General features: G+C 42.8%; 2 protein-coding genes across 2 annotated transcripts in view; both read left to right on the top strand.

The window, feature by feature from the left end:
• The window catches only part of LOC134209695 (sericin-2-like), a gene marked incomplete at its 3' end in the record, with an annotated part of 49,995 nt that extends 34,056 nt beyond the window's left edge, over nt 1–15,939 (top strand). The window contains exon 2 of the mRNA XM_062685706.1: nt 15,361–15,939. Within this exon, the coding sequence (XP_062541690.1) occupies nt 15,361–15,939 (579 nt within the window). The remainder of the gene's footprint in view (nt 1–15,360) is intronic.
• The window catches only part of LOC134212083 (rho GTPase-activating protein conundrum), a 371,885-nt gene that overhangs the window by 182,082 nt on the left and 162,281 nt on the right, over nt 1–27,522 (top strand). The gene's annotated exons all lie outside the window — the stretch shown is intronic.

The raw sequence follows: 27,522 nt of genomic DNA on the forward strand, positions 1-27,522 counted from the left end.
ATTTTTAGCGTCATAACAGGTGTTTTAGTTGAAGTAACTAATGCTCAACGGTGATAATTGACAACAATAGCCAAATAGACATAAATTGGGCTCCGGAAGACCACCGAACATGTTTGGAAACTCGAATTCCAAACTAAACTGGCATCCATTACGATGGTTTTGACCACTTGAACAATTTTATAGAAGACTGGAAATTTTCTTATTTTTTTATTGCTCTTTATTGATTATATTGTAGAAAGTTTTTTTTATGGAAAAAAAGTAACTCAGTAGAAATATTTGTAATTGTTTATTGCTAATATTAATTTATTTATGGAAATTTTGTATTCTTTTCCCTGGAACATTTTGATTTCTTCATGAAAAATTTTGTTTTACATTTGCAATTTTTGCTTTTCAAAGTGCCTATTTTCAAACCTCTTGAAAGGAGGCTTCCGAGCCTTTTGAAAGGAAGCTTCCGAGCCTCTTGAAAGGAGGCTTCCGAGCCTCTTGAAAGGAGGCTTCCGAGCCTCTTGAAAGGAGGCTTCCGAGCCTCTTGAAAGGAGGCTTCCGAGCCTCTTGAAAGGAGGCTTCCGAGCCTCTTAAAAGGAGGCTTCCGAGCCTCTTGGAAGGAAGCTTCCGAGCCTCTTGAAAAGGGGTTTCTGAGCCACTTGAAAAGGGGTTTTTGAGCCTCTTTATGGAAGGATGCTTCCGAGCCTCTTGAAAAGGGGTTTCTGAGCCTCTTAATGAAAGGAGGCTTCCGAGCCTCTTGAAAGGAGGCTTCCGAGCCTCTTGAAAGGAAGCTTCCGAGCCTTTTGAAAGGTGGCTTCTGAGCCTCTTGAAAGGAGGCTTCTGAGCCTCTTGAAAGGAGGCCTGAGCCTCTTGAAAGGAGGCTTCTGAGCTCTTGAAAGGAGGCTTCCTGAGCCTCTTGAAAGGAGGCTTCTGAGCCTCTTGAAAGGAGGCTCTGAGCTCTTGAAAGGAGGCTTCTGAGCCTCTTGAAAGGAGGCTTCCAAGCCTCTTGAAAGGAGGCTTCCAAGCCTCTTGAAAGGAGGCTTCTGAGCCTCTTGAAAGGAGGCTTCTGAGCCTCTTGAAAGGAGGCCTGAGCCTCTTGAAAGGAGGCTCTGAGCCTCTTGAAAGGAGGCTTCTGAGCCTCTTGAAAGGAGGCTTCCTGAGCCTCTTGAAAGGAGGCTTGAGCCTCTTGAAAGGAGGCTTCTGAGCCTCTTGAAAGGAGGCTCTGAGCCTCTTGAAAGGAGGCCTGAGCCTCTTGAAAGGAGGCTTCTGAGCCTCTTGAAAGGAGGCTTCTGAGCCTCTTGAAAGGAGGCTTCTGAGCCTCTTGAAAGGAGGCTTCTGAGCCTCTTGAAAGGAGGCTTCTGAGCCTCTTGAAAGGAGGCTTCTGAGCCTCTTGAAAGGAGGCTTCTGAGCCTCTTGAAAGGAGGCTTCTGAGCCTCTTGAAAGGAGGCTTCTGAGCCTCTTGAAAGGAGGCTTCCTGAGCCTCTTGAAAGGAGGCTTCCTGAGCCTCTTGAAAGGAGGCTCTGAGCATCTTGAAAGGAGGCTTCCGAGCATCTTGAAAGGAGGCTTGAGCCTCTTGAAAGGAGGCTTCTGAGCCTCTTAAAACGAGGCTCTGATCCTCTTGAAAGGAGGCTTCTGAGCCTCTTGAAAGGAGGCTTTGAGCTCTTGAAAGGAGGCTTCTGAGCCTCTTGAAAGGAGGCTTCTGAGCCTCTTGAAAGGAGGCTTCCAGCCTCTTGAAAGGAAGGAGGCTTCCTGAGCCTCTTGAAAGGAGGCTTCTGAGCCTCTTGAAAGGAGGCTTCTGAGCCTCTTGAAAGGAGGCTTCTGAGCCTCTTGAAAGGAGGCTTCTGAGCCTCTTGAAAGGAGGCTTCTGAGCCTCTTGAAAGGAGGCTTCTGAGCCTCTTGAAAGGAGGCTTCTGAGCCTCTTGAAAGGAGGCTTCTGAGCCTCTTGAAAGGAGGCTTCTGAGCCTCTTGAAAGGAGGCTTCTGAGCCTCTTGAAAGGAGGCTCTGAGCCTCTTGAAAGGAGGCTTCCTGAGCCTCTTGAAAGGAGGCTCTGAGCCTCTTGAAAGGAGGCCTGAGCCTCTTGAAAGGAGGCTTTGAGCCTTTGAAAGGAGGCTCTGAGCTCTTGAAAGGAGGCTCTGAGCCTCTTGAAAGGAAGGAGGCTTCTGAGCCTCTTGAAAGGAGGCTTCTGAGCCTCTTGAAAGGAAGAAGGCTTCCTGAGCCTCTTGAAAGGAGGCTTCCAGCTCTTGAAAGGAGGCTTCTGAGCTCTTGGAAGGAGGCTTCCGAGCCTTTTGAAAGGAGGCTCTTGAGCCTCTTGAAAGGAGGCTTCTGAGCCTCTTGAAAGGAGGCTTCCGAGCCTCTTGAAAGGAGGCTTCCGAACCTCTTGAAAGGAGGCTTCCGAGCCTCTTGAAAGGAGGCTTCCGAGCCTCTTGAAAGGAGGCTTCCGAGCCTCTTGAAAGGAGGCTTCCAAATCGTTTGAAAAAAGGCTTCAGAGCCTCATGATAAGAGCCTTCTCAGCCTCTTGACAAGAATCTTTCAAGCCTCTAGACAGGAAGCTTTCGAGCTCATTGAATGGAGGCTTCCGAGCCTATTGATGGGAGCCTTCCCAGCCACTTGCAAGTAGGCTTACGAGCTGCCTCTTGGCTTGGAAAAAGGCTTTCGCAACGAAGCTACAGAACTTTTTATAGATTTCCCACGATTCAGTATTTCCTCAATAACTTTTCTTGCAAGCATCAAATCGTTTCGCAAAAAAATACGACTCAGTAGTACTCATGTATTTTTTGAGCTTGATGGGAGCGTTGAGGGCGGTTTTCCACAAAAGTTTCTGTTTTCATGGTAATTTTTATACAAATTTCAAACTGCGCGTGCTCATTCAAATTACATCCAAATTAGCTAAAAATTTAAGGAGGATTATTAGAATGGCAAATGCAATCGTTTAAGCATCTGAGAGCAAAAAAGTCAAAATTTGAATCACTCTAATGTGTATCACTTATTGCATCATCATATGGAGACGCTTGGTGCATTGATGCATCAACTTGTATAGAATATTTTTTTAATATTTATTTTTGTGCAATTCATTATTAGAAGAAGTAAAAATTTAACATTTATATTAACATTTTTACTACGAAAAACCTGAACCGGGTTTCATGCTGGGAAGTATGGAAATGTGTTTCATGGGAGCTTCTTTTGGCCGATTGTCATAGTTCTCTCACGGGATGCCTTTATTTTGCTAGAGGTGTGAGTAAGGACGCTGCAATATGGAATATAGAAATTTTGAATTATTTATGGTTGTTATGCTTATCTAAAGTATTTAATAATATTGTTATTAACGATACTACTTTGTGTAGGTGACGGCCCTAGCGACTTCTCCCTACTAATGATAGACGTTATGTAGGTACATCTTGGTGAGGGAAACTATAAGGAAATTATAGAAACATTGGGAACTAATGAAAACCGATGGGAAACTATCATGTGGCTGCAAGTCTTAGTACTTACATTTCCTGCCAGCCTTAGTACTTACTCAAGTGACTTGCAAGGACCAATAGCATCCCCACATGTCCTTGCAAGTCCCTTGAGTAAGTACTACAAGTAAATATATTTACTTAATACTAATTCTGCAGCGCTTTGACCTCACACATCATGCAGGTAATAACTTTTCAATCAACTTGTTTTCAATTTAACGCGTAATCATGAACACACCTCTCTCTTGACAGCCATTTTATAGCAAAATAATCCTTTTGAACGCCGTCATCAGTGTCAACCTTTGACAACCTGCCAAACACCATCATCCCAGTCCGATCACCTTCAGCGCGATGATTTGCGCGTGAGTCGAAGTAATCCCACCAATCTGTGTCAAATGCAACTGCCACCGTCCGCCGATTCCACACGATCGATGATGTGTAAATTGATTACACATTTTTCTAGGTTAAGTTCGTCACAATTGCACGTTGTGTTTTTTTCCTTCTCGGCATTGTTTGTATTGCTGCGGTTTTTTTTTTCGAATGTACATCAATACGCTGTCCATTCATTCAATTCCACCGGCAATGTGATGGAGGTGAGTAGCTGCCTGACCGTACCAGCCGCGATGGAATCGGCAAACTATACGAGTCACGAATTCTAATTGAAGAAAAAAAAATCACCAATCCGTGGCAATTCGAGCCATTCGATCGGTTTGATGGATCGAGAGATGGACATTTCGCGATTCTCAGATGAGGGGAGATGGTGCCAAACTTTAAGGTCTAATGCAATCGAATGTCAAAGACTGCTCATGAATTTTTAAAATTTTCTATGGGATATTTGATTCAAGTTTTTGTATTTTATTGTTTATCATCCGCTTTTCTGGTGATTTTTTAATGTGACGCAAGACCAATAAATGTGTATATAGCAAAACGTATTAAGGATATTATAAAATACATTTAAAATATTGTACTCAGCTACCAGCTAGTTGAAAAATCAATTAGTACCGTTTTGCATGCGACGGTGGTCTTACTCCATCGTCTCCACATACCTACCTGTATTGCCTTTTTGCACAGACACGTGTGTTCCACAGTCAGAGTTTGGCGGCTTGTTCGAAGCGACATTCAACCCGAATAGAAACACTTTAAGAATAATTACAGTAATTTATACAACTTTGCTCTGTTCTTTAAAGCTGGGTTCGATTGTAACGCAACTTGTGTCAATTGCGCACGTTCTGGGGGGCGAATGGTGCTAATTACTGCAAGTATCTTTTTTGCAAAGTAATTAATTGATGATTTGCTGCACAGTGCTATTGATATTGACTGAGAAAGACTGAACTTGCATTGAGAGTCGTTGGATTGACCTTGAATAAGAACGACATACAAGGAAACATGTGAATTTTCCTTCTAACGTTTCGATTTTAACTTATTTCGAAGTGGAAGAAGGAACGACCAATTCTATAAGTTCGTATAACTGACATGCGTACTCGCAAGGGTTGAAAAATAAACAAGATTAAAAAGAAACAAAATAAACAATTCGCACGTTGTCATACCTAGCTCTGGTTATTTAAAATAATTGTCGTTAGTGCGATAAGTGTGAATAATCGACAATTGTTCATATGCCTAGAATTGCAGGTACCCAAAAAGTTTCGATAATGATAATAAATTTATATAAGTCCACTGATGCCGTCTAGCATTAGCAGCGGACAATTTTAGAAAACCTGTTCTACTTTACGAGTTTATATCGCGTAATTTAGCGGGCTGCTGCTTGTCGATTACCCGTTGGCATTTTCATTTCATTCAGAGCCAAAGTTGTTCCTTTGTCCAGATTTAATGTTGATTTAGGGATGTTTTTTGCTTGTTAAAGCATTAATATGTCAGTTGTTCAAAAATCCAACCGTCACTTCCTGAAGTTGAGCGTATGACTTCATTAAATCTAATTCGAAGCAACTCGAGTGTAACTAATTGACTACTGGATTAGGACACCCCTGAATGTAATCAATCTCTACAATCATTCATACATACATACTGAATATGAGTTATGACCTGCCGTGGCCATTCTATTATCATCCCGGTTGTTCTTTCGGCAGGTCTGCTGAAGGTTGAGGCGTCATACTCACGGTTGACCGCCCAACCAAGATCGGCACAAGGACACTCTTGATGGATGGTGCGCTATAGAATGGGGCTGTCGCGTCGCAGAGTTTTAATTCAAATCACTCCGCTTCGACTCCTATATGAGGAATGTGCGCAGTGGGCTGTCAATTAATATGCGGATTGTTGTTTAGCTATGGAATGTTACTGACTACAAAATACCATCGGGATATGCGTTGCAAAATTCTTCAGAACGGGATTATTCAACACAGAACGAACAATAATGTGTTGATTGGCATGTGGTTTTGGACGAAACATGACAAAAACAATCTACCTTCTATCTATATGTAAATTTGTAAAATCTATGTCTTTTTTCACTTACGAGATATGATCCAAGGTCACATCGTCAGCTAAAAAGCCTGTGATAGTTTATTCAGATTACGCCATTAATGACATAATAATTGGCGTTTCAGGGTAAATACGCTTTATGATGTCATTATTTACGTAATATTCCATACATTTTGCGCTGTCAAAAGATACCCTCTAAAAAGAATTTATTACGAACAATTATTACGAGAGAGCTTTCGTTCTAACTGGGATGCAGGGAGAAATTCAACAAAACAAAACTGACAAGCGTCACGCTCTCTTTGCCAGAGAGAAAATTCTCTCTGTTTTCATTTTCATTTTCGTAGTTGACAGTCATGCTCTTTCTGTCGCACCAGGGTCGAATCCATGGTAGATGGAAATTCTCTGAGCGCTGAAGAATAACTCGGATTGTGATGGTTTTGTGGAAAGCATTTTATATGATGAAAAATAATGATGATAATTATTTATTCTCCACTTATTCAACATGAATTGTTTAAAAAACAGATGCTCTCTAGAATTAACATGAAGTATTTAACTTAAACCTAGATTTAATAGAACAAATCGAATAAATTTTCAAAGTTCAAGGGCCAATGCGGAAGACAATTTAAAACGTAGGAATGGTTGTAAAACGAATATATTTGATGAATAAACATGATTTCATAAATTGTTTCAATTCTGCTCCTTGAATGGCTTAATATACTTTGGATTTCAACATTTTTCACGTGGGACAACTGTACGATTTGAATGGGTATATACATATAATAGTAGAATAACATTAAATAAAACATGGATTGGTAATGCATTAATTCATCCAACATCCAGTTTAAATTATATCACATTCACACGATTCGATTTTGTTAGAAGCTGTATCATTGATTGTCGAGTAGAACGCAATGGTTCAGTTTCCATTTTTGAAAAAAAATTAAATTGCTGAGTTGCCCTTCATACATGGAGATACTGGTGGAAATACATTTTAGTTCGATAATATTTCTTGAAAATTGGTCCAATCGTCCTTTTTTATTTATTTGTGAGAATTCCCAAAAGTATCTAAATTTTTCTATCAAATCTCCGTTCGATCATAGTACAGAATCAAAATACTTTTTAAACTTAAACATAAATTGAGGAATAGTCTGATTCCCCGAAGAACGGCGCACCCAACTAATGAATGTAGCTTCGCTCATTATCCTTAATGGGAGCTTCAAATATTCTTCGAAAATCCCTTTTCATATTTTTTTTATATTTTTTTTTTCGTAGAAACTTTGTTCAGAAAAAAATGTTCGATTGTCGCCACACAAATGCTTGATTTCGCAAATTAAATTTTAAAACTCTCCTTGAATTCAACCCTGTATTAGCGTGCAAATGAAGAAACATGGAAACGTCAAGATATATTATCTTGCTGCAGTCTGAACACCTCGTAATAATTGGATACCCTCTCACTTAACAAAGTCATAAATAGCCCAATCTGAATAGGCTATGAAACTCCGTGGTACTTATGAAAAGCAACACCTTCATGTCGAATGCCTCTTGCTAAGTAAATTTTGTATAAAAAATGAATTGCTGCCAATAATTAAAACGATTACATGATGTAAAATTTTCATGAATCAATTGAAATCAGTATTTAAAAAAATGGCAAATAAATATCCAATTATAACGTCTATTAGCAGATTAAGATTTAGTTGTCAAAAATCACTTTTTCGTTATTCCCTTACTAGATTTTTGCAAATAGAAGCCGTTGGTGGAAAAAACTCAAAATTGACAAAAATGTTTTATGTACCACTTTTGCTGGCACTGGTTCAGATAACGAATTGTACAATATTTATATAAGTGTTGATATAGACTGTTTCAGAAATTATAAGCACACTAACAAGTAGTCGGAAAATTAAACTGTATGTAATGTATGTATGTAAATTTTCGATGCATCCTACAAATAACATCCATTTAATGAACTTGCTGCATTTTTTCTAATACTTAGCGTTAAATTTAGAAACAATTTAGCTTTAAATTTTGGTTTATAAATTGGTTTGCACAAATTGACCTTTGTATTACCGCTATTTTTGAAAAATCTCCTAGGAAAGAACGTATAGAAGGATTTCACGCAGAATGATACGTAAATAACAAATTTTCAACATGGTCGACTTTGATTGAGGTGAAATTTTGCACTTATTGTGGGCTGTGGGCTTCGTGGCTGTGCGGTTTAGCACAGCAGACTGGTCAATTTCCAGCGATTTAAAAAAATCGACCCTCGATAGACCTGTGCGACCCGATTGAAACTTTACCAGCGTCGGCGTGACAGAAAGCGTCAACATTTTTCCGAAATTTCTTCGTAAGTTCCTCAACGAATTCCTCAGGAATTTCAACCACGAGTTCGTTGGGAAGTTCTTCAAGAAATTCCTCCGCAAGTTCCTTCAGGAATTCCTCCGGAATTTTCTACAGGAATTCCTCTAAAAGTTCCTTCAGGAATTTCTCCGTAAGTTCCTTCAGGAATTCCTCTGGAAGTTCATCCAGAAATTTCTCGGGAAGTGCCTCCAGGCATTTCTCCGGAAGTTCCTTCAGGAATTCATCCAGAAGCTCCTCCAGGAATTCATCTAGAAGTTTCTCCAGCAATTCCTCCGAAAGTTCCTCCAGGAATTCCTCCGAAAGTTCCTCCAGGCATTCCTCCGGAAGCTCCTCCAGGAATTCTTCCGAAAGTTCCTCCAGGAATTCCTCCGGAAGTTCCTCCAGTAATTCCTCCGGAGGTTCCTCCAGTAATTCCTCCGGAGGTTCTTCCAGGAATTCCTCCGGAAGTTTCTCCAGGAATTCCTCCGGAAGTTCCTCCAGGAATTCTTCCGAAAGTTCCTCCAGGAATTCCTCTGAAAGTTCCTCCAGGAATTCCTCCGGAAGTTCTTCCAGGAATTCCTCCAGAAGTTCCTCCAGGAATTCCTCCGGAAGTTCTTCCAGGAATTCCTCCGGAAGTTCCTTCGGGAGTTCCTCCGGAAGTTCCTTCAGGAATTCCTCCGGAAGTTCTTCCAGGAATTCTTCCTGAAGTTCCTCCAGGAATTCCTCCGGAAGTTCCTCCAGGAATTCCTCCGGAAGTTCCTCCAGGAATTCCTCCGGAAGTTCCTCCAGGAATTCCTCCAGGAATTCCTCCGGAAGTTCCTCCAGGAATTCCTCCGGAAGTTCCTCCAGGAATTCCTCCGGTAGATCCTCCAGGAATTCCTCCGGAAGTTCCTCCAGGAATTCCTCCGGAAGTTCCTCCAGGAATTCCTCCGGAAGTTCCTCCAGGAATTCCTCCGGAAGTTCCTCCAGGAATTCCTCCGGAAGTTCCTCCAGGAATTCCTCCGGAAGTTCCTCCAGGAATTCCTCCGGAAGTTCCTCCAGGAATTCTTCCTCCAGGAATTCTTCCTCCAGGAATTTTCCCTCCGGAAGTTTCTCCAGGAATTCTTCCGAAGTTCCTCCAGGAATTCCTCCGAAGTTCCTCCAGGAATTCCTCCGGAAGTTCCTCCAGGAATTCCTCCGGAAGTTCCTCCAGGAATTCCTCCGAAGTTCCTCCAGGAATTCCTCCGGAAGTTCCTCCAGGAATTCCTCCGGAAGTTCCTCCAGGAATTCCTCCGGAAGTTCCTCCAGGAATTCCTCCGAAGTTCCTCCAGGAATTCCTCCGGAAGTTCCTCCAGGAATTCCTCCGAAGTTCCTCCAGGAATTCCTCCGGAAGTTCCTCCAGGAATTCCTCCGGAAGTTCCTCCAGGAATTCCTCCGAAGTTCCTCCAGGAATTCCTCCGAAGTTCCTCCAGGAATTCCTCCGGAAGTTCCTCCAAGAATTCCTCCGGAAGTTCCTCCAGGAATACCTCCGGCAGTTCTTCCAGGAATTCCTCCGAAGTTCCTCCAGGAATTCCTCCGGAAGTTCCTCCAGGAATTCCTCCGGAAGTTCCTCCAGGAATTCCTCCGGAAGTTCCTCCAGGAATTCCTCCGGAAGTTCCTCCAGGAATTCCTCCGGAAGTTCCTCCAGGAATTCCTCCGAAGTTCCTCCAGGAATTCCTCCGGAAGTTCCTCCAGGAATTCCTCCGGAAGTTCCTCCAGGAATTCCTCCGGAAGTTCCTCCAGGAATTCCTCCGGAAGTTCCTCCAGGAATTCCTCCGAAGTTCCTCCAGGAATTCCTCCGAAGTTCCTCCAGGAATTCCTCCGGAAGTTCCTCCAGGAATTCCTCCGGAAGTTCCTCCAGGAATTCCTCCGGAAGTTCCTCCAGGAATTCCTCCGGAAGTTCCTCCAGGAATTCCTCCGGAAGTTCCTCCAGGAATTCCTCCGGAAGTTCCTCCAGGAATTCCTCCGGAAGTTCCTCCAGGAATTCCTCCGGAAGTTCCTCCAGGAATTCCTCCGGAAGTTCCTCCAGGAATTCCTCCGAAGTTCCTCCAGGAATTCCTCCGAAGTTCCTCCAGGAATTCCTCCGGAAGTTCCTCCAGGAATTCCTCCGAAGTTCCTCCAGGAATTCCTCCGGAAGTTCCTCCAGGAATTCCTCCGGAAGTTCCTCCAGGAATTCCTCCGGAAGTTCCTCCAGGAATTCCTCCGGAAGTTCCTCCAGGAATTCCTCCGGAAGTTCCTCCAGGAATTCCTCCGGAAGTTCCTCCAAGAATTCCTCCGGAAGTTCCTCCAGGAATTCCTCCGGAAGTTCCTCCAGGAATTCCTCCGGAAGTTCCTCCAGGAATTCCTCCGGAAGTTCCTCCAGGAATTCCTCCGGAAGTTCCTCCAGGAATTCCTCCGGAAGTTCCTCCAGGAATTCCTCCGGAAGCTCCTCCAGGAATTCCTCCGGAAGCTCCTCCAGGAATTCCTCCGGAAGTTCCTCCGGAAGTTCCTCCAGGAATTCCTCCGGAAGTTCCTCCAGGAATTCCTCCGGAAGTTCCTCCAGGAATTCCTCCGGAAGTTCCTCCAGGAATTCCTCCGGAAGTTCCTCCAGGAATTCCTCCGAAAGATCCTCCAGGGATTCCTGCGGAAGTTCCTCCAGGAATTCCTCCGGAAGTTCCTCCAGGAATTCCTCCGGAAGTTCCTCCAGGGATTCCTGCGGAAGTTCCTTCAGGAATTCCTTCGAAGTTCCTCCAGGAATTCCTCCGGAAGTTCCTCCAGGAATTTCTCCGGAAGTTCCTCCAGGAATTCCTCCAGAAGTTCCTCCAGGAATTCCTCCGGAAGTTCCTCCAGGAATTCCTCCGGAAGTTCCTCCAGGAATTCCTCCGGAAGTTCCTCCAGGAATTCCTCCGGAAGTTCCTCCAGGAATTCCTCCGGAAGTTCCTCCAGGAATTCCTCCGGAAGTTCCTCCGGAAGTTCCTCCAGGAATTCCTCCGGAAGTTCCTCCAGGAATTCCTCCGGAAGTTCCTTCAGGAATTTCTCCGGAAGTTCCTTCAGGAATTTCTCCGGAAGTTCCTCCAGGAATTCCTCCGGAAGTTCCTCCAGGAATTCCTCCGGAAGTTCCTCCGGAAGTTCCTCCAGGAATTCCTCCGGAAGTTCCTTCAGGAATTCCTCCGGAAGTTTCTCCAGGAATTCCTCCGGAAGTTTCTCCAGGAATTCCTCCGGAAGTTCCTCCAGGAATTCCTCCCGAAGTTCCTCCAGGAATTCCTCCGAAAGTTCCTCCAAGAATTCGTCTGAAATGTCCTCCAAGAATTCCTCCGGAAGTTCTTCCAGGCATACCTCCGGAAGTTCCTCCAGGAATTCCTCCGGAAGTTTCTTCTGGAGTTCCTCCGGAAGTTCCTTCAGGAATTCCTCCGGAAGTTCTTTCAGGAATTCCTCCGGAAGTTCTTCCAGGAATTCCTCCGGAAGTTCTTCCAGGAATTCCTCCGGAAGTTCCTCCAGGAATTCCTCCGGAAGTTCTTCCAAGAATTCCTCCGGGAGTTCTTCCAGGAATTCATCCAGAAGTTCCTCCAAGAGTTATTCTTGGGGTTCCTACGAAAATTCTATTGACATTCCTTCAGTAATCTTTCAGGAAGTTTGTAAAAGATGTTCTTCGGAAATTTCTTCAGGAATCCCTCTCCAGGAATTCTACTGGACGCTTCTCCAAGAAACCGCCAAGAATTCCTCTTGAAGTACCTTGAAGAAGTTTCCCAACGATGCCAAGCGCATATTCCGTAGGATCGTAACTTATCGTGCCAAGTAAGTGAACGATAACTCTGGTGGCGCACTTTCCAGCAGGTAAAAGAGGAGAGGAGAGAAACATAATTCAGAATACCGCTACAGTGTGCCACGTTATTCGGGAGCTGTTCAAGTGCCACTTTGAAATTTATTTTTCGTTTAACTCGGGAAATGAGACGCAGCTTTAGAAAAAATATTTGTATGTTTCCCAGCCAAATTAGCTCAATGCAAGTTACAATTATGGGTAGGTCGCCATCTAAAAAAATCTGCTTACTTTGAAGCAGATGCATGTAATATGTACTTGACTGAAAATATGTATTTCCGAAAATATGTATTTCCGATCGAGATTTCGACATCTAAGTCTTGTAAATCCATTAAACGATTAGCGTTTTACTCTACCTGACGTTTCAACCATTGGATGTGGTCTTTTTCAAGGGAAAAAATTGTCAATCGTTTTCGTCCCTTTCGCTTGACCAATTTTTTCCCTTGAAAAAGGCCACATCCAATGGTCGAAACGTCGGGCAGAGTAAAACTCTAATCGTTTAATGGTTTTATTTATAAGACTGAAATAAAAACTTTTTCCAGTCGTCTGCAATACCGTATTTCCGATAGGATGAACTTCCGAGTCCATAGTTCGATCTGGCTAATTTTGAATAGGAAATAATAGACAAGATTCTGCGCCGAATGCAACTTGTTGCAAGTTATTCGGTTGAGGATAACTGCTTTAAAAATGTGTGACATTTTTTGACATTACCTCAATTTGTCGAGCTGGGTTGATTGGTATATAACACTATCGGTCTCCGGGCCTCGTATAAAAAGTTTGTTTTTAGGGTGCGAACATATAGCCTTTACAGGAACCCGTAACGCTGGGTAGACACCTTTACGTGGTGTGTTACGGGGTAAGATCTACCACGGTTACATTGCCAGCTACAGGCAAATCCTGACCCAACGAATACCTTCCTCATTATTCAACTCCGTGGTACTTATGAGGTTGTCGCTAAGTTGGTGGCCTCTCGTTAAGTAAATACCACATCAACATTTTCTTCATCTCCCTAGTTACAGTGAAGATGGGCGTATCCAGGAGTAGTAATCCTCATGCTTTTGTTATTTTTTTCTAATACTGGAATCAAGGACCACTCCCTTTATTGATTTCTGATAGCATTCTAGAAGGGATCTCAAAAGTAAAACATGAGTATCACTAGTTTCCAATATACGAATTACACCGAAACAATGCTAATGTTAATGCTAATGCTATGCAAACATATAGCCTTTAAAGGGGATGGCCAAAATAACTGGACCAGTCAATTTTGGGATTAATTGGATGTTTACATTGATTGTTTGGTCACACAATTGAAATGACGTCTTCTACAGGTTTCCCTGGGGCAATACGAAGGTTCTGGAAGCGGACAGAGGCGTTAATGGTTCATTATATATTCATACATCGCTTTCTGATCGAAAATCATGAAAAAGAACTGTCGAATGACCTCAAGATGTTCCCCGGAAACACCGCACCAACTTCAAAATCCGTTTTTTCGATTGATTTTTGCTTCTTGACATATTTCTGAAATCAAGTCATATCTGTGAAAAAGCTTGATTCAAGAGAATTTGCAGCCTGACGGAATTCCTCTGAAAGTTCCTCCAGGAATTCCTCCGAAGTTCTTCCAGGAATTCATACAGAAGTTCCTTCAGGAATTCCTCCGGAAGTTCTTCCAGGAATTCCTCCGGAAGTTCCTTCGGGAGTTCCTCCGGAAGTTCCTTCAGGAATTCCTCCGGAAGTTCTTCCAGGAATTCTTCCTGAAGTTCCTCCAGGAATTCCTCCGGAACTCCCTCCAGGAATTCCTCCGGAAGTTCCTCCAGGAATTCCTCCGGAAGTTCCTCCACGAATTCCTCCGGAAGTTCCTCCAGGAATTCCTCCGGAAGTTCCTCCATGAATTCCTCCGGAAGTTCCTCCAGGAATTCCTCCGGTAGATCCTCCAGGAATTCCTCCGGAAGTTCCTCCAGGAATTCCTCCGGAAGTTCCTCCAGGAATTCATCCAGAAGTTCCTCCAGGAATTCCTCCGGAAGTTCCTCCAGGAATTCCTCCGGAAGTTCCTCCAGGAATTCCTCCGGAAGTTCCTCCAGGAATTCCTCCGGAAGTTCCTCCAGGAATTCCTCCGGAAGTTCCTCCAGGAATTTCTCCGGAAGTTCCTCCAGGAATTCCTCCGGAAGTTCCTCCAGGAATTCCTCCGGAAGTTCCTCCAGGAATTCCTCTGGAAGTTCCTCCAGGAATTCCTCCGGAAGTTCCTCCAGGAATTCCTCCGGAAGTTCCTCTAGGAATTCCTCCGGAAGTTCCTCCAGGAATTCCTCCGGAAGTTCCTCCAGGAATTCCTCCGAAGTTCCTCCAGGAATTCCTCCGAAGTTCCTCCAGGAATTCCTCCGGAAGTTCCTCCAGGAATTCCTCCGGAAGTTCCTCCAGGAATTCCTCCGGAAGTTCCTCCAGGAATTCCTCCGGAAGTTCCTCCAGGAATTCCTCCGGAAGTTCCTCCAGGAATTCCTCCGGAAGTTCCTCCAGGAATTCCTCCGGCAGTTCTTCCAGGAATTCCTCCGGAAGTTCCTCCAGGAATTCCTCCGGAAGTTCCTCCAGGAATTCCTCCGGAAGTTCCTCCAGGAATTCCTCCGGAAGTTCCTCCAGGAATACCTCCGGCAGTTCTTCCAGGAATTCCTCCGGAAGTTCCTCCAGGAATTCCTCCGGAAGTTCCTCCAGGAATTCCTCCGGAAGTTCCTCCAGGAATTCCTCCGGAAGTTCCTCCAGGAATTCCTCCGGAAGTTCCTCCAGGAATTCCTCCGGAAGTTCCTCCAGGAATTCCTCCGGAAGTTCCTCCAGGAATTCCTCCGAAGTTCCTCCAGGAATTCCTCCGGAAGTTCCTCCAGGAATTCCTCCGGAAGTTCCTCCAGGAATTCCTCCGAAGTTCCTCCAGGAATTCCTCCGGAAGTTCCTCCAGGAATTCCTCCGGAAGTTCCTCCAGGAATTCCTCCGGAAGTTCCTCCAGGAATTCCTCCGGAAGTTCCTCCAGGAATTCCTCCGGAAGTTCCTCCAGGAATTCCTCCGGAAGTTCCTCCAGGAATTCCTCCGGAAGTTCCTCCAGGAATTCCTCCGAAGTTCCTCCAGGAATTCCTCCGGAAGTTCCTCCAGGAATTCCTCCGGAAGTTCCTCCAGGAATTCCTCCGGAAGTTCCTCCAGGAATTCCTCCGGAAGTTCCTCCAGGAATTCCTCCGGCGGCTCCTCGAGGAATTGCTCCGAACTTCCTCCAGGAATTCCTTCGGAAGTTCCTCCAGGAATTCCTCCGGAAGTTCCTCCAAGAATTCCTCCGGAAGTTCCTCCAGGTATTCCTCCGGAAGTTCCTCCAGGAATTCCTCCGGAAGTTCCTCCAGGAATTCCTCCGGAAGTTCCTCCAGGAATTCCTCCGGAAGTTCCTCCAGGAATTCCTCCGGAAGTTCCTCCAGGAATTCCTCCGGAAGTTCCTCCAGGAATTCCTCCGGAAGTTCCTCCAGGAATTCCTCCGGAAGTTCCTCCAGGAATTCCTCCGGAAGCTCCTCCAGGAATTCCTCCGGAAGTTCCTCCGGAAGTTCCTCCAGGAATTCCTCCGGAAGTTCCTCCAGGAATTCCTCCGGAAGTTCCTCCAGGAATTCCTTCGGAAGTTCCTCCAGGAATTCCTCCGGAAGTTCCTCCAGGAATTCCTCCGGAAGTTCCTCCAGGAATTCCTCCGGAAGTTCCTCCAGGAATTCCTCCGGAAGTTCCTCCAGGAATTCCTCCGGAAGTTCCTCCAGGAATTCCTCCGGAAGTTCCTTCAGGAATTCCTCCGAAAGTTCCTCCAGGAATTCCTCCGGAAGTTCCTCCAGGAATACCTCCGGCAGTTCTTCCAGGAATTCCTCCGGAAGTTCCTCCAGGAATTCCTCCGGAAGTTCCTCCAGGAATTCCTCCGGAAGTTCCTCCAGGAATTCCTCCGGAAGTTCCTCCAGGAATTCCTCCGGAGTTCCTCCAGGAATTCCTCCGGAAGTTCCCCCAGGAATTCCTCCGGAAGTTCCTCCAGGAATTCCTCCGGAAGTTCCTCCAGGACTTCCTCCGGAAGTTCCCCCAGGAATTCCCCCGGAAGTTCCTCCAGGAATTCCTCCGGAAGTTCCTCCAGGAATTCCTCCGGAAGTTCCTCCAGGAATTCCTCCGGAAGTTCCTCCAGGAATTCCTCCGGAAGTTCCTCCAGGAATTCCTCCGGAAGTTCCTCCAGGAATTCCTCCTGAAGTTCCTCCAGGAATTCCTCCGGAAGTTCCTCCAGGGCGTCCACCGAGAGTTCCTCCAGGAATTCCTCCGGAAGTTCCTCCAGGAATTCCTCCGGAAGTTCCTCCAGGAATTCCTCCGGAAGTTCCTCCAGGAATTCCTCCGGAAGTTCCTCCAGGAATTCCTCCGGAAGTTCCTCCAGGAATTCCTCCGGAAGTTCCTTCAGGAATTCCTCCGAAAGTTCTTTCAGGAATTCCTCCGGAAGTTCCTCCAGGAATTCCTCCGGAAGTTCCTCCAGGAATTCCTCCGGAAGTTCCTCCAGGAATTCCTCCAGAAGTTCCTTCAGGAATTCCTCCGCACGTTCCTTCAGAAATTCCTCCGGAAATTCCTTCAGGAATTCATCCGAAAGTTCCTTCAGGAATTCCTCCGAAAGTTCCTCCAGGAATTCCTCCGAAAATTCCTCCAGAAATTCCTCCGGAAGTTCCTCCAGGAATTCCTCCGGAAGTTCCTCCAGGAATTCCTCCGGAAGTTCCTCCAGGAATTCCTCCGGAAGTTCCTCCAGGAATTCCTCCGGAAGTTCCTCCAGGAATTCCTCCGGAAGTTCCTCCAGGAATTCCTCCGAAAGTTCTTCCAGGAATTCCTCCGCACGTTCCTCCAGGAATTCCTCCGAAAGTTTCTCCAGGAATCCTTCCGGAAGTTCCTCCAGGAATTCCTAACGAAGTTCCTCCAGGAATCCCTCCGGAAGTTCCTCCAGGAATTCCTCCGGAAGTTCCTCCAGGATTTCCTCCGGAAGTTCTTCCAGGAATTCCTCCGGAAGTTCTTCCAGGTATTCCTCCGGAAGTTCCTCCACGAATTACTCCGGAAATTCCTCCAGGAATTTCTCCAAAGTTCCTCCACGAATTCCTCCAAAGTTCCTCCAGGAATTCCTCCGGAAGTTCCTCCAGAATTCCTCCGGAAGTTCCTCCAGGAATTCCTCCGGAAGTTCCTCCAGGAATTCCTCCGGAAGTTCCTCCAGGAATTCCTCCGGAAGTTCCTCCAGGAATTCCTCCGAAGTTCCTCCAGGAATTCCTCCGGAAGTTCCTCCAGGAATTCCTCCGAAGTTCCTCCAGGAATTCCTCCGGAAGTTCCTCCAGGAATTCCTCCGGAAGTTCCTCCAGGAATTCCTCCGGAAGTTCCTCCAGGAATTCCTCCGGAAGTTCCTCCAGGAATTCCTCCGAAGTTCCTCCAGGAATTCCTCCGGAAGTTCCTCCAGGAATTCCTCCGGAAGTTCCTCCAGGAATTCCTCCGGAAGTTCCTCCAGGAATTCCTCCGGAAGTTCCTCCAGGAATTCCTCCGGAAGTTCCTCCAGGAATTCCTCCGGAAGTTCCTCCAGGAATTCCTCCGAAGTTCCTCCAGGAATTCCTCCGGAAGTTCCTCCAGGAATTCCTCCGGAAGTTCCTCCAGGAATTCCTCCGGAAGTTCCTCCAGGAATTCCTCCGGAAGTTCCTCCAGGAATTCCTCCGGAAGTTCCTCCAGGAATTCCTCCGGAAGTTCCTCCAGGAATTCCTCCGAAGTTTCTCCAGGAATTCCTCCGAAGTTCCTCCTGAATTCCTCCGGAAATTCCTCCCGGAATTCCTCCGGAAGTTCCTCCAGGAATTCCTCCGGAAGTTCCTCCAGGAATTCCTCCGGAAGTTCCTCCAGGAATTCCTCTTGGAGATCTTCCAGGAATTCCTCCAGAAGTTCCTCCAAGAATTATTCCTGGGGTTCCTACGAAAGTTCTATTGACATTCCTTCAGTAATCCTTCAGGAAGTTTGTAAATATGTTTTTCGGAAATTTCTTCAGGAATTCCTCTCCAGGAATTCTTCCGGACGCTTCTCCAAGAAACTTCCATTTCCCTAGAAGTTTCCCAACGATGTCAAGCATATATTTCGTGGGATCGTAACTTATCGTGCCAAGTAAGTGAACGATAACTCTGGTGGCGCACTTTCCTGCAGGTAAAAGAGGAGAGAGAAACATAATTCAGAATACCGCTACAGTGTGCCACGTTATTCGGGAGCTGTTCAAGTGCCACTTTGAAATTTATTTTTCGTTTAACTCGGGAAATGAGACGCAGCTTTAGAAAAAATATTTGTATGTTTCCCAGCCAAATTAGCTCAATGCAAGTTACAATTATGGGTAGGTCGCCATCTAAAAAAATCTGCTTACTTTGAAGCAGATGCATGTAATATGTACTTGACTAAAAATATGTATTTCCGATATGTAGAGATTTCGACATCTAAGTCTTGTAAACCATTAAACGATTAGCGTTTTACTCTGCCCGAAGTTTCAACCATTGGATGTGGTCTTTTTCAAGGGAAAAAATGGTCAATCGTTTTCGTCCCTTTCGCTTGACCAATTTTTTCCCTTGAAAAAGACCACATCCAATGGTCGAAACTTCGGGCAGAGTAAAACGCTAATCTTTTAATGGTTTTATAAGACTGAAATAGCCGAAATCTCTAAACAAAAATTATTTCCAGTCGTCTGTAATACCGTATTTCAGATAGGATGAACTTCCGAGCCCATAGTTCGATCTGTCCAATTTTGAATAGGAAATAATGGACAAGATTCTTCGTCGAATGCAACTTGTTGCGAGTTATTCGGCTGAGGATAACTGCTTTAAAAATGTGTGACATTTTTTGACATTACCTCAATTCGTCGAGCTGGGTTGATTGGTATATAACACTATCGGTCTCCGGGCCTCCTATAAAAAGTTTGTTTTTTGGGTGCGAACATATAGCCTTTACAGGAACCCGTAACGCTGGGTAGACACCTTTACGTGGTGTGTTACGGGGTAAGATCTACCACGGTTACATTGCCAGCTACAGGCAAATCCTGACCCAACGAATACCTTCCTCATTATTCAACTCCGTGGTACTTATGAGGTTGTCGCTAAGTTGGTGGCCTCTCGTTAAGTAAATACCACATCAACATTTCCTTCCTCTCTCTAGTTACGGTGAATATGGGCGTGGCCAGGAGTAGTAATCCTCATGCTTTTGTTATTTTTCTCTAATACTGGAATCAAGGACCACTCCCCTTCTTGATTTCTGATAGCATTCTAGACAAGGATCTCAAAAGTAAAACATGAGTTGAGTATCACTAGTTTCCAATCTACGAATTACACTGTAACAATGCTAATGTTAATGCTAATGCTATGCAAACATATAGCCTTCACAGGGTATGCCCAAAAGAACTGGAATAGGCAGTTTTGGGATTAATTGGATATGTGCATTGTTTGATCACACAATTGAAATGATCCTTTTCCCTTCCACAGGTATCTCTGGGACAATACGAAGGTTCTGGAAACGGACAGAGGAGTCAATGGTCCATTTTATATTCATATTTCGCTTCCTGATCGAAAATCATGAAAAAACGAACCATCGAATGACCTCTAGAGGTTTCCGGGGGCACCACACGAACTCCAAAATCCGTCTTCTCGATTGATTTTTCCTTCTTGATATATTTCTGAAATCAAGTCATATCTGTGAAAAAGCTTGATTCAAGAGAATTTGCAGCCTGACCCCTTTTAAAACTATCGGAATCGAATAAAGAAATGGCCATATCTTACTCGGTCCTAGTCCGATTTCAATTCCTAATATGAGGTTCAAATCAGAAAGAGACATACTTTAATCGTGGTTTTTAATATGAACATACCTTCGAAAACCCCGGAATATCTCCAGAATCCGATGGCCATAGTCGGTTCCATGAGCATACCTTGAATTGAAATAACATTGAATTTCTGGTTCAGGCATCCCCTGAATGGTCAAAACCGCATGACAATTGACATAGTCACAACACATTCAATTATCCCCAAAATTTGCCTATCCCAATTATTTTGAACATCCCCTGTACGTATACTTGGTATACGAGAAAGGCAAAAATTTTAAGATTTGACTCGATGCCAAATCACAATAAAATTATAAACTACAATGAACATTAATTTACAATGTTCTGGAAAACTTCGATATGGATACATATTTACATTAAGTGTTAGAATTTGATTTGAAAAATGTATTATATGTAAACCCTTTCCCTCGATGGGACCCGAACCGATGACCCTCGGTACGCTAGACTTGTGCTTTTAACCAACTAAGCTACGAAGAACCTCCGTCGGCCTTCGCAACTTAGCGACTACTGAAAAGATCGCCAAGTGAGAAGTTCTTCTACATGAGATCAAGTACCACATCATTATGTACAAAAGTAGATCTAGCAAACTACACACGCCAAACGAAGTCACGGTGTGCCTGTGACGGTTATTAACGAAAAAATGTCCATCCATTCTGAACTCGCCTTTCGAAAGATATAATATCCAGGCTTGTCTGAACTATGATAAATTTCAAAATATTTCATCTGAATGTTAGTTATTTTATGTAGTAAATGCATTTTTGCGTTCGATATTTCACTCGTAGTTCAACAAGTCAGTTAAATTGTTGATTACATCAAATAAATTATCATAAATGCAATTTGTTCATCGTTCTATAACCAAAAGGCGGTTTTCCTCGTGTGATCTAGCCTTTCCCATTTATTTTCCACATCAAGCTAGTTTTCGTACCACTGCTTGAATCGAACTGGGTGATGGTTGTATAACTGAAAACAAATGATGCACATTGTTGTTTAAATGTTGGTTACTAGTCTTACTAACTACCTAGTACCCATGAAAGACAAAATTGTTCCAGAGCGGTATTCTATGTTACCAACTATTATTATCATATTTAATAAAAGCAGAATCATCATACAGAGTGTAGTTACTTGTTTGTCATAGACAATATTCACACTTTGGTATGATTAGGCGATTGAAGTGCAATAATTCTATAATTTGATGACTGTATTGTGGTTGTATTGTCTATTTTGTCATTAATATTAGAACAATATTATCTCTAACATCCTTTGTTATTTATTTTTTTTCTATTATTCAAAGAATAGGTTTTAGGTTATAGTTGATTGAGGTTGCAAATTGCATATTTGATGATAATTTATTTGGATGTAATCAGGAGGAAATTCACGGTATATATGGTTGCATATTAGTGAAATATCGAACGCAAAAATCATTAAATTTGTAACTGCTATAACTTTTGATTCCCTAGATGAAATATTTTGAAATTTTCATAGCAGACGCCTGGATATTATATCTTTCGAAAGGCGAGTTCAGAATGGATGGACATTTTTTTTCGTTAATAACCGTCACAGGCACACCGTGGAAGTGACATAACATAATGCCCACTGTGACATAATGTACTGTGACAGTACAATCATCGGTGAGCAAGTTCCAGTTATTTTCTTCTACTTGATTTATACTTCAGAACTAATATGTTCAAAAACTAAATACGCTCAGGGCACCGTTTGCTGCTATTGCCGCAGATATTGTGGGAGTTTTTGCTTGTGGAAAAACATTCATTTTACAATTTGCTACTTTTGGTTTGTCTGAGCAAAAATAATGGAAAATGTTGCTTTTATTATGAAATTCATGCTGTTTCCGTTGCAATTTTAGATTAAAAATTGGCATTATTGTCTTTTTCCAAAAAATCTCATATTATTTTGTCTTCATCTTGATAATATTCACAATTTTTATATTTTATTTTGAAGTCAATGATTTAACTGTTGGTAATTGATATCTACCAATATTTGATAACACGTATGAGGCATATGCTCTGTAATTAATTACATGCTCATGTACTAGGGGAATTTTCATTCTTACTATTCTGACTATTTGCATTATGCTAGTTCTCTACTGAATAAAACATCCCAAAAGTAGCAAACGAAACATGTTTCGCGCTTCTTTTCTTTGCTTTCAGTTGGTTAACATGTATATATGAAGCTAAACCCAGGAGGAGTACATATTCATTTTTTTACAAATCGAACAGTAGCATCATTGTCGTATCGCTTCGCGTTTCGTACCTTGTAGGTACTCGATTGCATTTAAACTGTGTATTTGGTATTATACATTCCCTCAGGTCACCATTAGTAGCCGCACCAACCAGATTGGAAGCTATCCCTTTGATGTATTGCGCAATGCAATGAGCCGCATAATTGCCAACATCGCGCTTCTTTATACCTATGTACGTCGCATTATCTGAGGATAGCGATCGGGCAATTTTCTAGACTCAATTGGCGATCATCAATTTAATGGAGGCCCCCCGTAAAAGCGTTCTTTATGGGATCAACGCCAATAACATTAACGTTCTTCGATTTCAATCTGGTGATAAGGTATCCGTACGATGAGCGTCAATGCGGTAGCACTAGCAATCTAATTTGCCAGTCATCCAGAATCACCTTCGGCACAAGTTTTCCAGTGGTTGCTGTACGCCTGGCGTTTCCTAAAAAAAGCGGAGGCCTTTGTAAGTTTACTAATCCAAAAAGAATTTTTATATAAAATAATAATATTACCTCGTCCGAACACGAAGATAATCCCACGTTGTTTCATACCATTTTACGGCTCATGAGGTTTAGTGTATCCGACCATTGCGTTTATTGAAGTACATACAACTAATTTAAATTCTACATTTCAGTTCAGGAGGGAATCCACCAACTGTTCGAGAAGAAATAATGATCCTTCAAAAGAAGCGAACCCATCAATCGCATGTTAAAAACTATTAGTTAGTTGGTTGGCATTCTTCTCGGCGTTCTTGGTCCGTGTGGCAACACTCGCGGCACTTCTTTAGTTCGCGGTTGACATGGCATAGTCTCACGCACGCATAGAACTATCGTGGTATCGTACATCAATCAAGCTAAAAGCGCTGCCTGACTAGGCAATACTAGTGCGCTACGTTGGGATGCTCAATATTGTGTGTTTGGTTTGCCTTTGTATTTAGTTTCCTACTTTGAATCTTGGTATGAAGATAGTTTTACGATGGTTTCGGTTGATACGTCGTGCTTCAAATTGTATCTTGTTTAATGCAACTTATTCTAAGATTTCGCTTGAAAAATTATTGAAAACAATTATTATCCTTAATAAACCTATAGTGGTGCAACTGTACCAATAGGAACAGTGTACCAATTAGTGGTAAAGGAATATTTGGTAGTTGTTGCTGTTAAACAACATCAATCTCATTTTTGTTAGCAAATTTATTAGTTTATCTATTGGCTAAGATATTAAAGCAGTCGACCCGTAATGCTGGGTAGACACCTTTACGTGGTGTGTTACGGGGTAAGATCTACCACGGTTACATTGCCAGCTACAGGCAAATCCTGACCCAACGATTACCTTCCTCATTATCCAACTCCGTGGTACTTATGAGGGTGTTGCCAAGTTGGTAGCCTCTCGTTAAGTAAGTACTACATCAACACTTCCTTCCTCTCCCTAGTTACGGTGAAGATGGACGTGGCCAGGAGTAGTAATCCTCATGCTTTGGTTATTTTTGTTTAAGACTGGGATCAAGGACCACTCCCTCTCTTGATTTCTGATAGCATTCTAGATAAGAATATCAAAAGTAAAACATGAGTATCACTAGTGTCCAATCTACGAATTACACCGTAACAATGCTAATGCTGAAATGCTAAGATATTAAAGCAGTATATTTCCCATTACAATCAATTAAAAAAAATCTTTTGTCGATCAACTAATACCACCACTATTGGTACCGTTACGCTAATATAAATATTTTTTATGCAGCAGAAATAAATAACAAAACATGCAATTTAATAACTGCTATAATTTTATCACAGTACAAAGCCATACATATTTCATATACAAAATGATTGTACTGACAAAAATGTCAACATTCCTTCACAATTTTAGGATATTTTATTTTTTGGTTGTTGATAGAGGTGTGCGTCGATCCAAAAATCGGCGGCGGCGTTTTCGGTGTCACGCCGAAAGCAATTTTAACCAGCGTGAATCGGCGTGGCAATATTCTTTTACGTTTGTTTCTTGAAGATTTTTTTCTACATTTTTCGGAATTTAGGCATTACGGGGATTTTTTTTTGTATTTCGCCGGAAAACCTGATGAACTTTCCGTCTGTCGTTTGACAGAAAGGGTCATTTGGCCGAAAATATCATTTGGGCCTACGGTTCATATAGCCAAATGTCAATTACTAAACGAAGACAGGGTCCAGCAATTGACCTTACCCATCATTTTTTTTTTGTAAATGCGTGTTTTTCAAATTAAAAACATCAAATAAAAAAGTGCTGTTTTTCAAGATTGGCCTAACATTTGCTCGATGTTAAACGAACATCGGGTGAGTTTTTCAGGTCGGTTCCCACGTGCAGCTAGAGGTGTGCGCCGCCACCGCCGACAGTTTTAGAGGCGCCGCCGCCGCCGACATTTTTGCATCGGTGCGCCACCGTTTTGATTTTGTCACGCCGCTGATCTATAATTTTCCACGCCTACTCAAGTTTGAAGAAGTCCGCAAAATTTTCAGTGGAAATTCCGAAGATTCAGTGGAATTTCCTGATAGATCTCTACAACATCACGTTGAAACTCCAGAGAAGTTTTCTTGAAAACACCAATGATTTCCATGAAAATTCCATACTATCTCTTGTTAACTACGTGTGAAAATTGCGAAGGATTTCCCGTCGAAATAAAAAAGATGTAATCAAAATTTGATTTTTGAACTGTTTGGAAGAAAGCCATTTGGCTGAAAACCACAAGGCCGAATATGTCGTTTAAACGGAAAGACTATTTGGTAGACGCCTTCCCGAGCAAAGCTTGAGAGTGATATGTTTACTTAATTAGATTTCTTTTTGGTCGTTTCAACGGTTAAAATAACAAAGCGTATAACAGAAAAATCTTACTGTGACATCAAATCAAAAACTATTCCTGTTGTCGATCGAAAACTAATTTGATATTGGTTTCCGATAACAAAATAAGTGCACAGTTTGATGTGATATCATTCAATTTAGTAATCTACAGCAAAATGAGATTAAAATATGTATAATACATCAGTGAAGGCTTCGGCTACCTGTTGGTGGTGTTTGTTTGCGTGGGAGTTCATTCAGTTTCGACAAATCGACGTTTGAATCTTTGTTTACAAAAGCAGATAAGTCGTTTTGAAAATTTGGTATTGTATTCAATCATGATGATTCATATTTGAAAACAAATTATGGATCAATTTGATGTCAAAATCAAAATATGTTTTCTATATGCTCTCATTATGTTTTCAGACTTTGCTAGGGTATCTAGCCTAAAGTTATTTGGCCGAGAATGTCATTTGGTCGAACAGTTCCTTTGGCTGAAAAAATCGGTTGGCCGAATAGCTTAATAGCCGAATATGCCCTGAGGTGGAAATATTTGTTTGGTCGAAAGGCTATTTGACCAAAATGGGCATTCGTTCGAAAGTGTCGTTCGGCTAAACTGGTCATTTTGGATATTTTCAAGACGATAGCTTCAAAAAATTGATAAACTTCCCCAGAAAATTCTTCAAGTTTTTCCAAAATAATAATTTGGAAATTATTTTATAACTACTTTCAAGTTTCGAGAACCCATTGAAATTACCAAGAGGAGCTCTTTGGATTTACCAAAGAATGGAATTTACATAAGAATCTCTTCAGAGCTTTCACGGGAAGGTGTTCCAAATTTCGCAGGAAAATATTCGGAATATCCACGGAAAGTTCCTATTGAGTTTCTGTTGAGTATTCTTTGAAATTTACATAGAAAATTGTGAAAGGATGCTTTAACGTTGACTTCCTCAATCTAGATTATTTAGGACGTTTTTTACCCTTTATTAGAGTGATTTCTTCGCAGGGAGAAGTTCATCACTGGACTGGCATAGTCAACTTTAAAACAACGGAAAAAATGCTTGGATTTTTTGAGGATTTTTTTGGATTTCTTCAGAAAATTCATTCTATTTAGAGATGAGCCAGCCTAGGGCTGAAATTTTCTTCAAGAAAGACAAAAACAAATCTTTCTTTTTTCGATAAGAAATTTTTGGGTAATTCCCTCGGAAATTCCATTGACCGAAAGCGACAGCCGGCCGAACTGATAATTTGGCCGAAAAAGCCGTTTGCCCTAACAGGTCGTTCGGCCAAAAATGCCGTTTAGCCGAAATGATTTTTTGACAAAATGGGCCATTTGGCCGAAAATGTGATTTGGTCCAACGGGTCTACGGCCAAATGTCAATGACTGAACCTCGGACTGAACGGATAATATGGCCAAAAATGGCCACTCGTTTAGCGAAATGGCCTTTTTGTCAATTGACCATTGAACAAAACTCCGTAGCCTCTCTATTAGCCAGAAGACATCTTGCCAAATACCATTTGAAAAAACTAAAAGTTTAATGGAAACTGTTATCAGGTCAAAACTGGTTTGACCGAAAATGTACTTTGGCCGAGAGCGATGTACAGCCGAAAGCGATGGCCTAACTTGTAAAAAGTTGTATGCCTTAATAGGTCGTTTTGCTGAAAATGACGTTCTACTGAAAAAGTCGTTTGACCATCATTTGACAAAAAATGCCGTTTGGTAAAAATTGTCATTTGGCAGAAAGAGCCAATTGACCCAAAAATGTCCTTTCTGCAACCTTCTTTGAAAAGTGTCGTTCGGCTGAATTGATCATTTTGCCGAAATACCTTTAGCCGAATAGGTCATTTGACAGAAAATGCCGTTTGGCCGAAAGGGTTGTTTTGCAGAAAGGACCTTTATTTCGGGTCAAATGAGCATTCCTACCAAACGGCATTCGGTTAACGATTTTTTTCGACCAAACTACTAGTTTGGCTGAATGTCCATTCCGGCTGATGTCGCTTTCGGTCAAACTACATTTTTGGTCAAACCATTTTCAACAGTTCCGGAAAAACATTCAATTCGGCTTAATGGGATTTGGTTAGATGACTTTTGGCTTAAAGACCAGTATTGATTAAAAAAGAGAGGTTACGAAATTTCGTTCAACGGTCGTTTGACAAAAAATATGTCCTGCGCGCGTACTCTCAGGTCCATCACCATACCGCCATCTTCGTCTGCCACATCGCCATTCAGGTGTTCTTCGTAGTGCTGCCACCACCTTTGGATCACCTCACGCTCGTTCGTAAGAAGGTTCCCGTTTATGTCTTTACACATATCCGGCTGTGGCACGTGGCCCTTACGTGAACGTTTCAACTTGTCATAGAACTTTTGTGTGTCATTAGCGCGGTACAGTTGCTCCGTCTTGTCACGGTCTCGAACTTCCTGCTGACGTTTTTTCCTCCAGAAAATCGAGTTTTGTCTGTTCCGCGCCCGTTTTTATTGTGCCTCGTGTGGTGTTGCAGCAATCTCGCTCATGCTGCACTAACTGCTAACTGCTGTCACTAACTGCTCACATTCGCCGTCATACCAGTCGTTTCGCTGATCCGGGGGCACCATGCCAAGAGC

Source organism: Armigeres subalbatus, chromosome 2 (genome assembly GCF_024139115.2).
Source record: "Armigeres subalbatus isolate Guangzhou_Male chromosome 2, GZ_Asu_2, whole genome shotgun sequence".
Taxonomy (NCBI): domain Eukaryota; kingdom Metazoa; phylum Arthropoda; class Insecta; order Diptera; family Culicidae; genus Armigeres; species Armigeres subalbatus.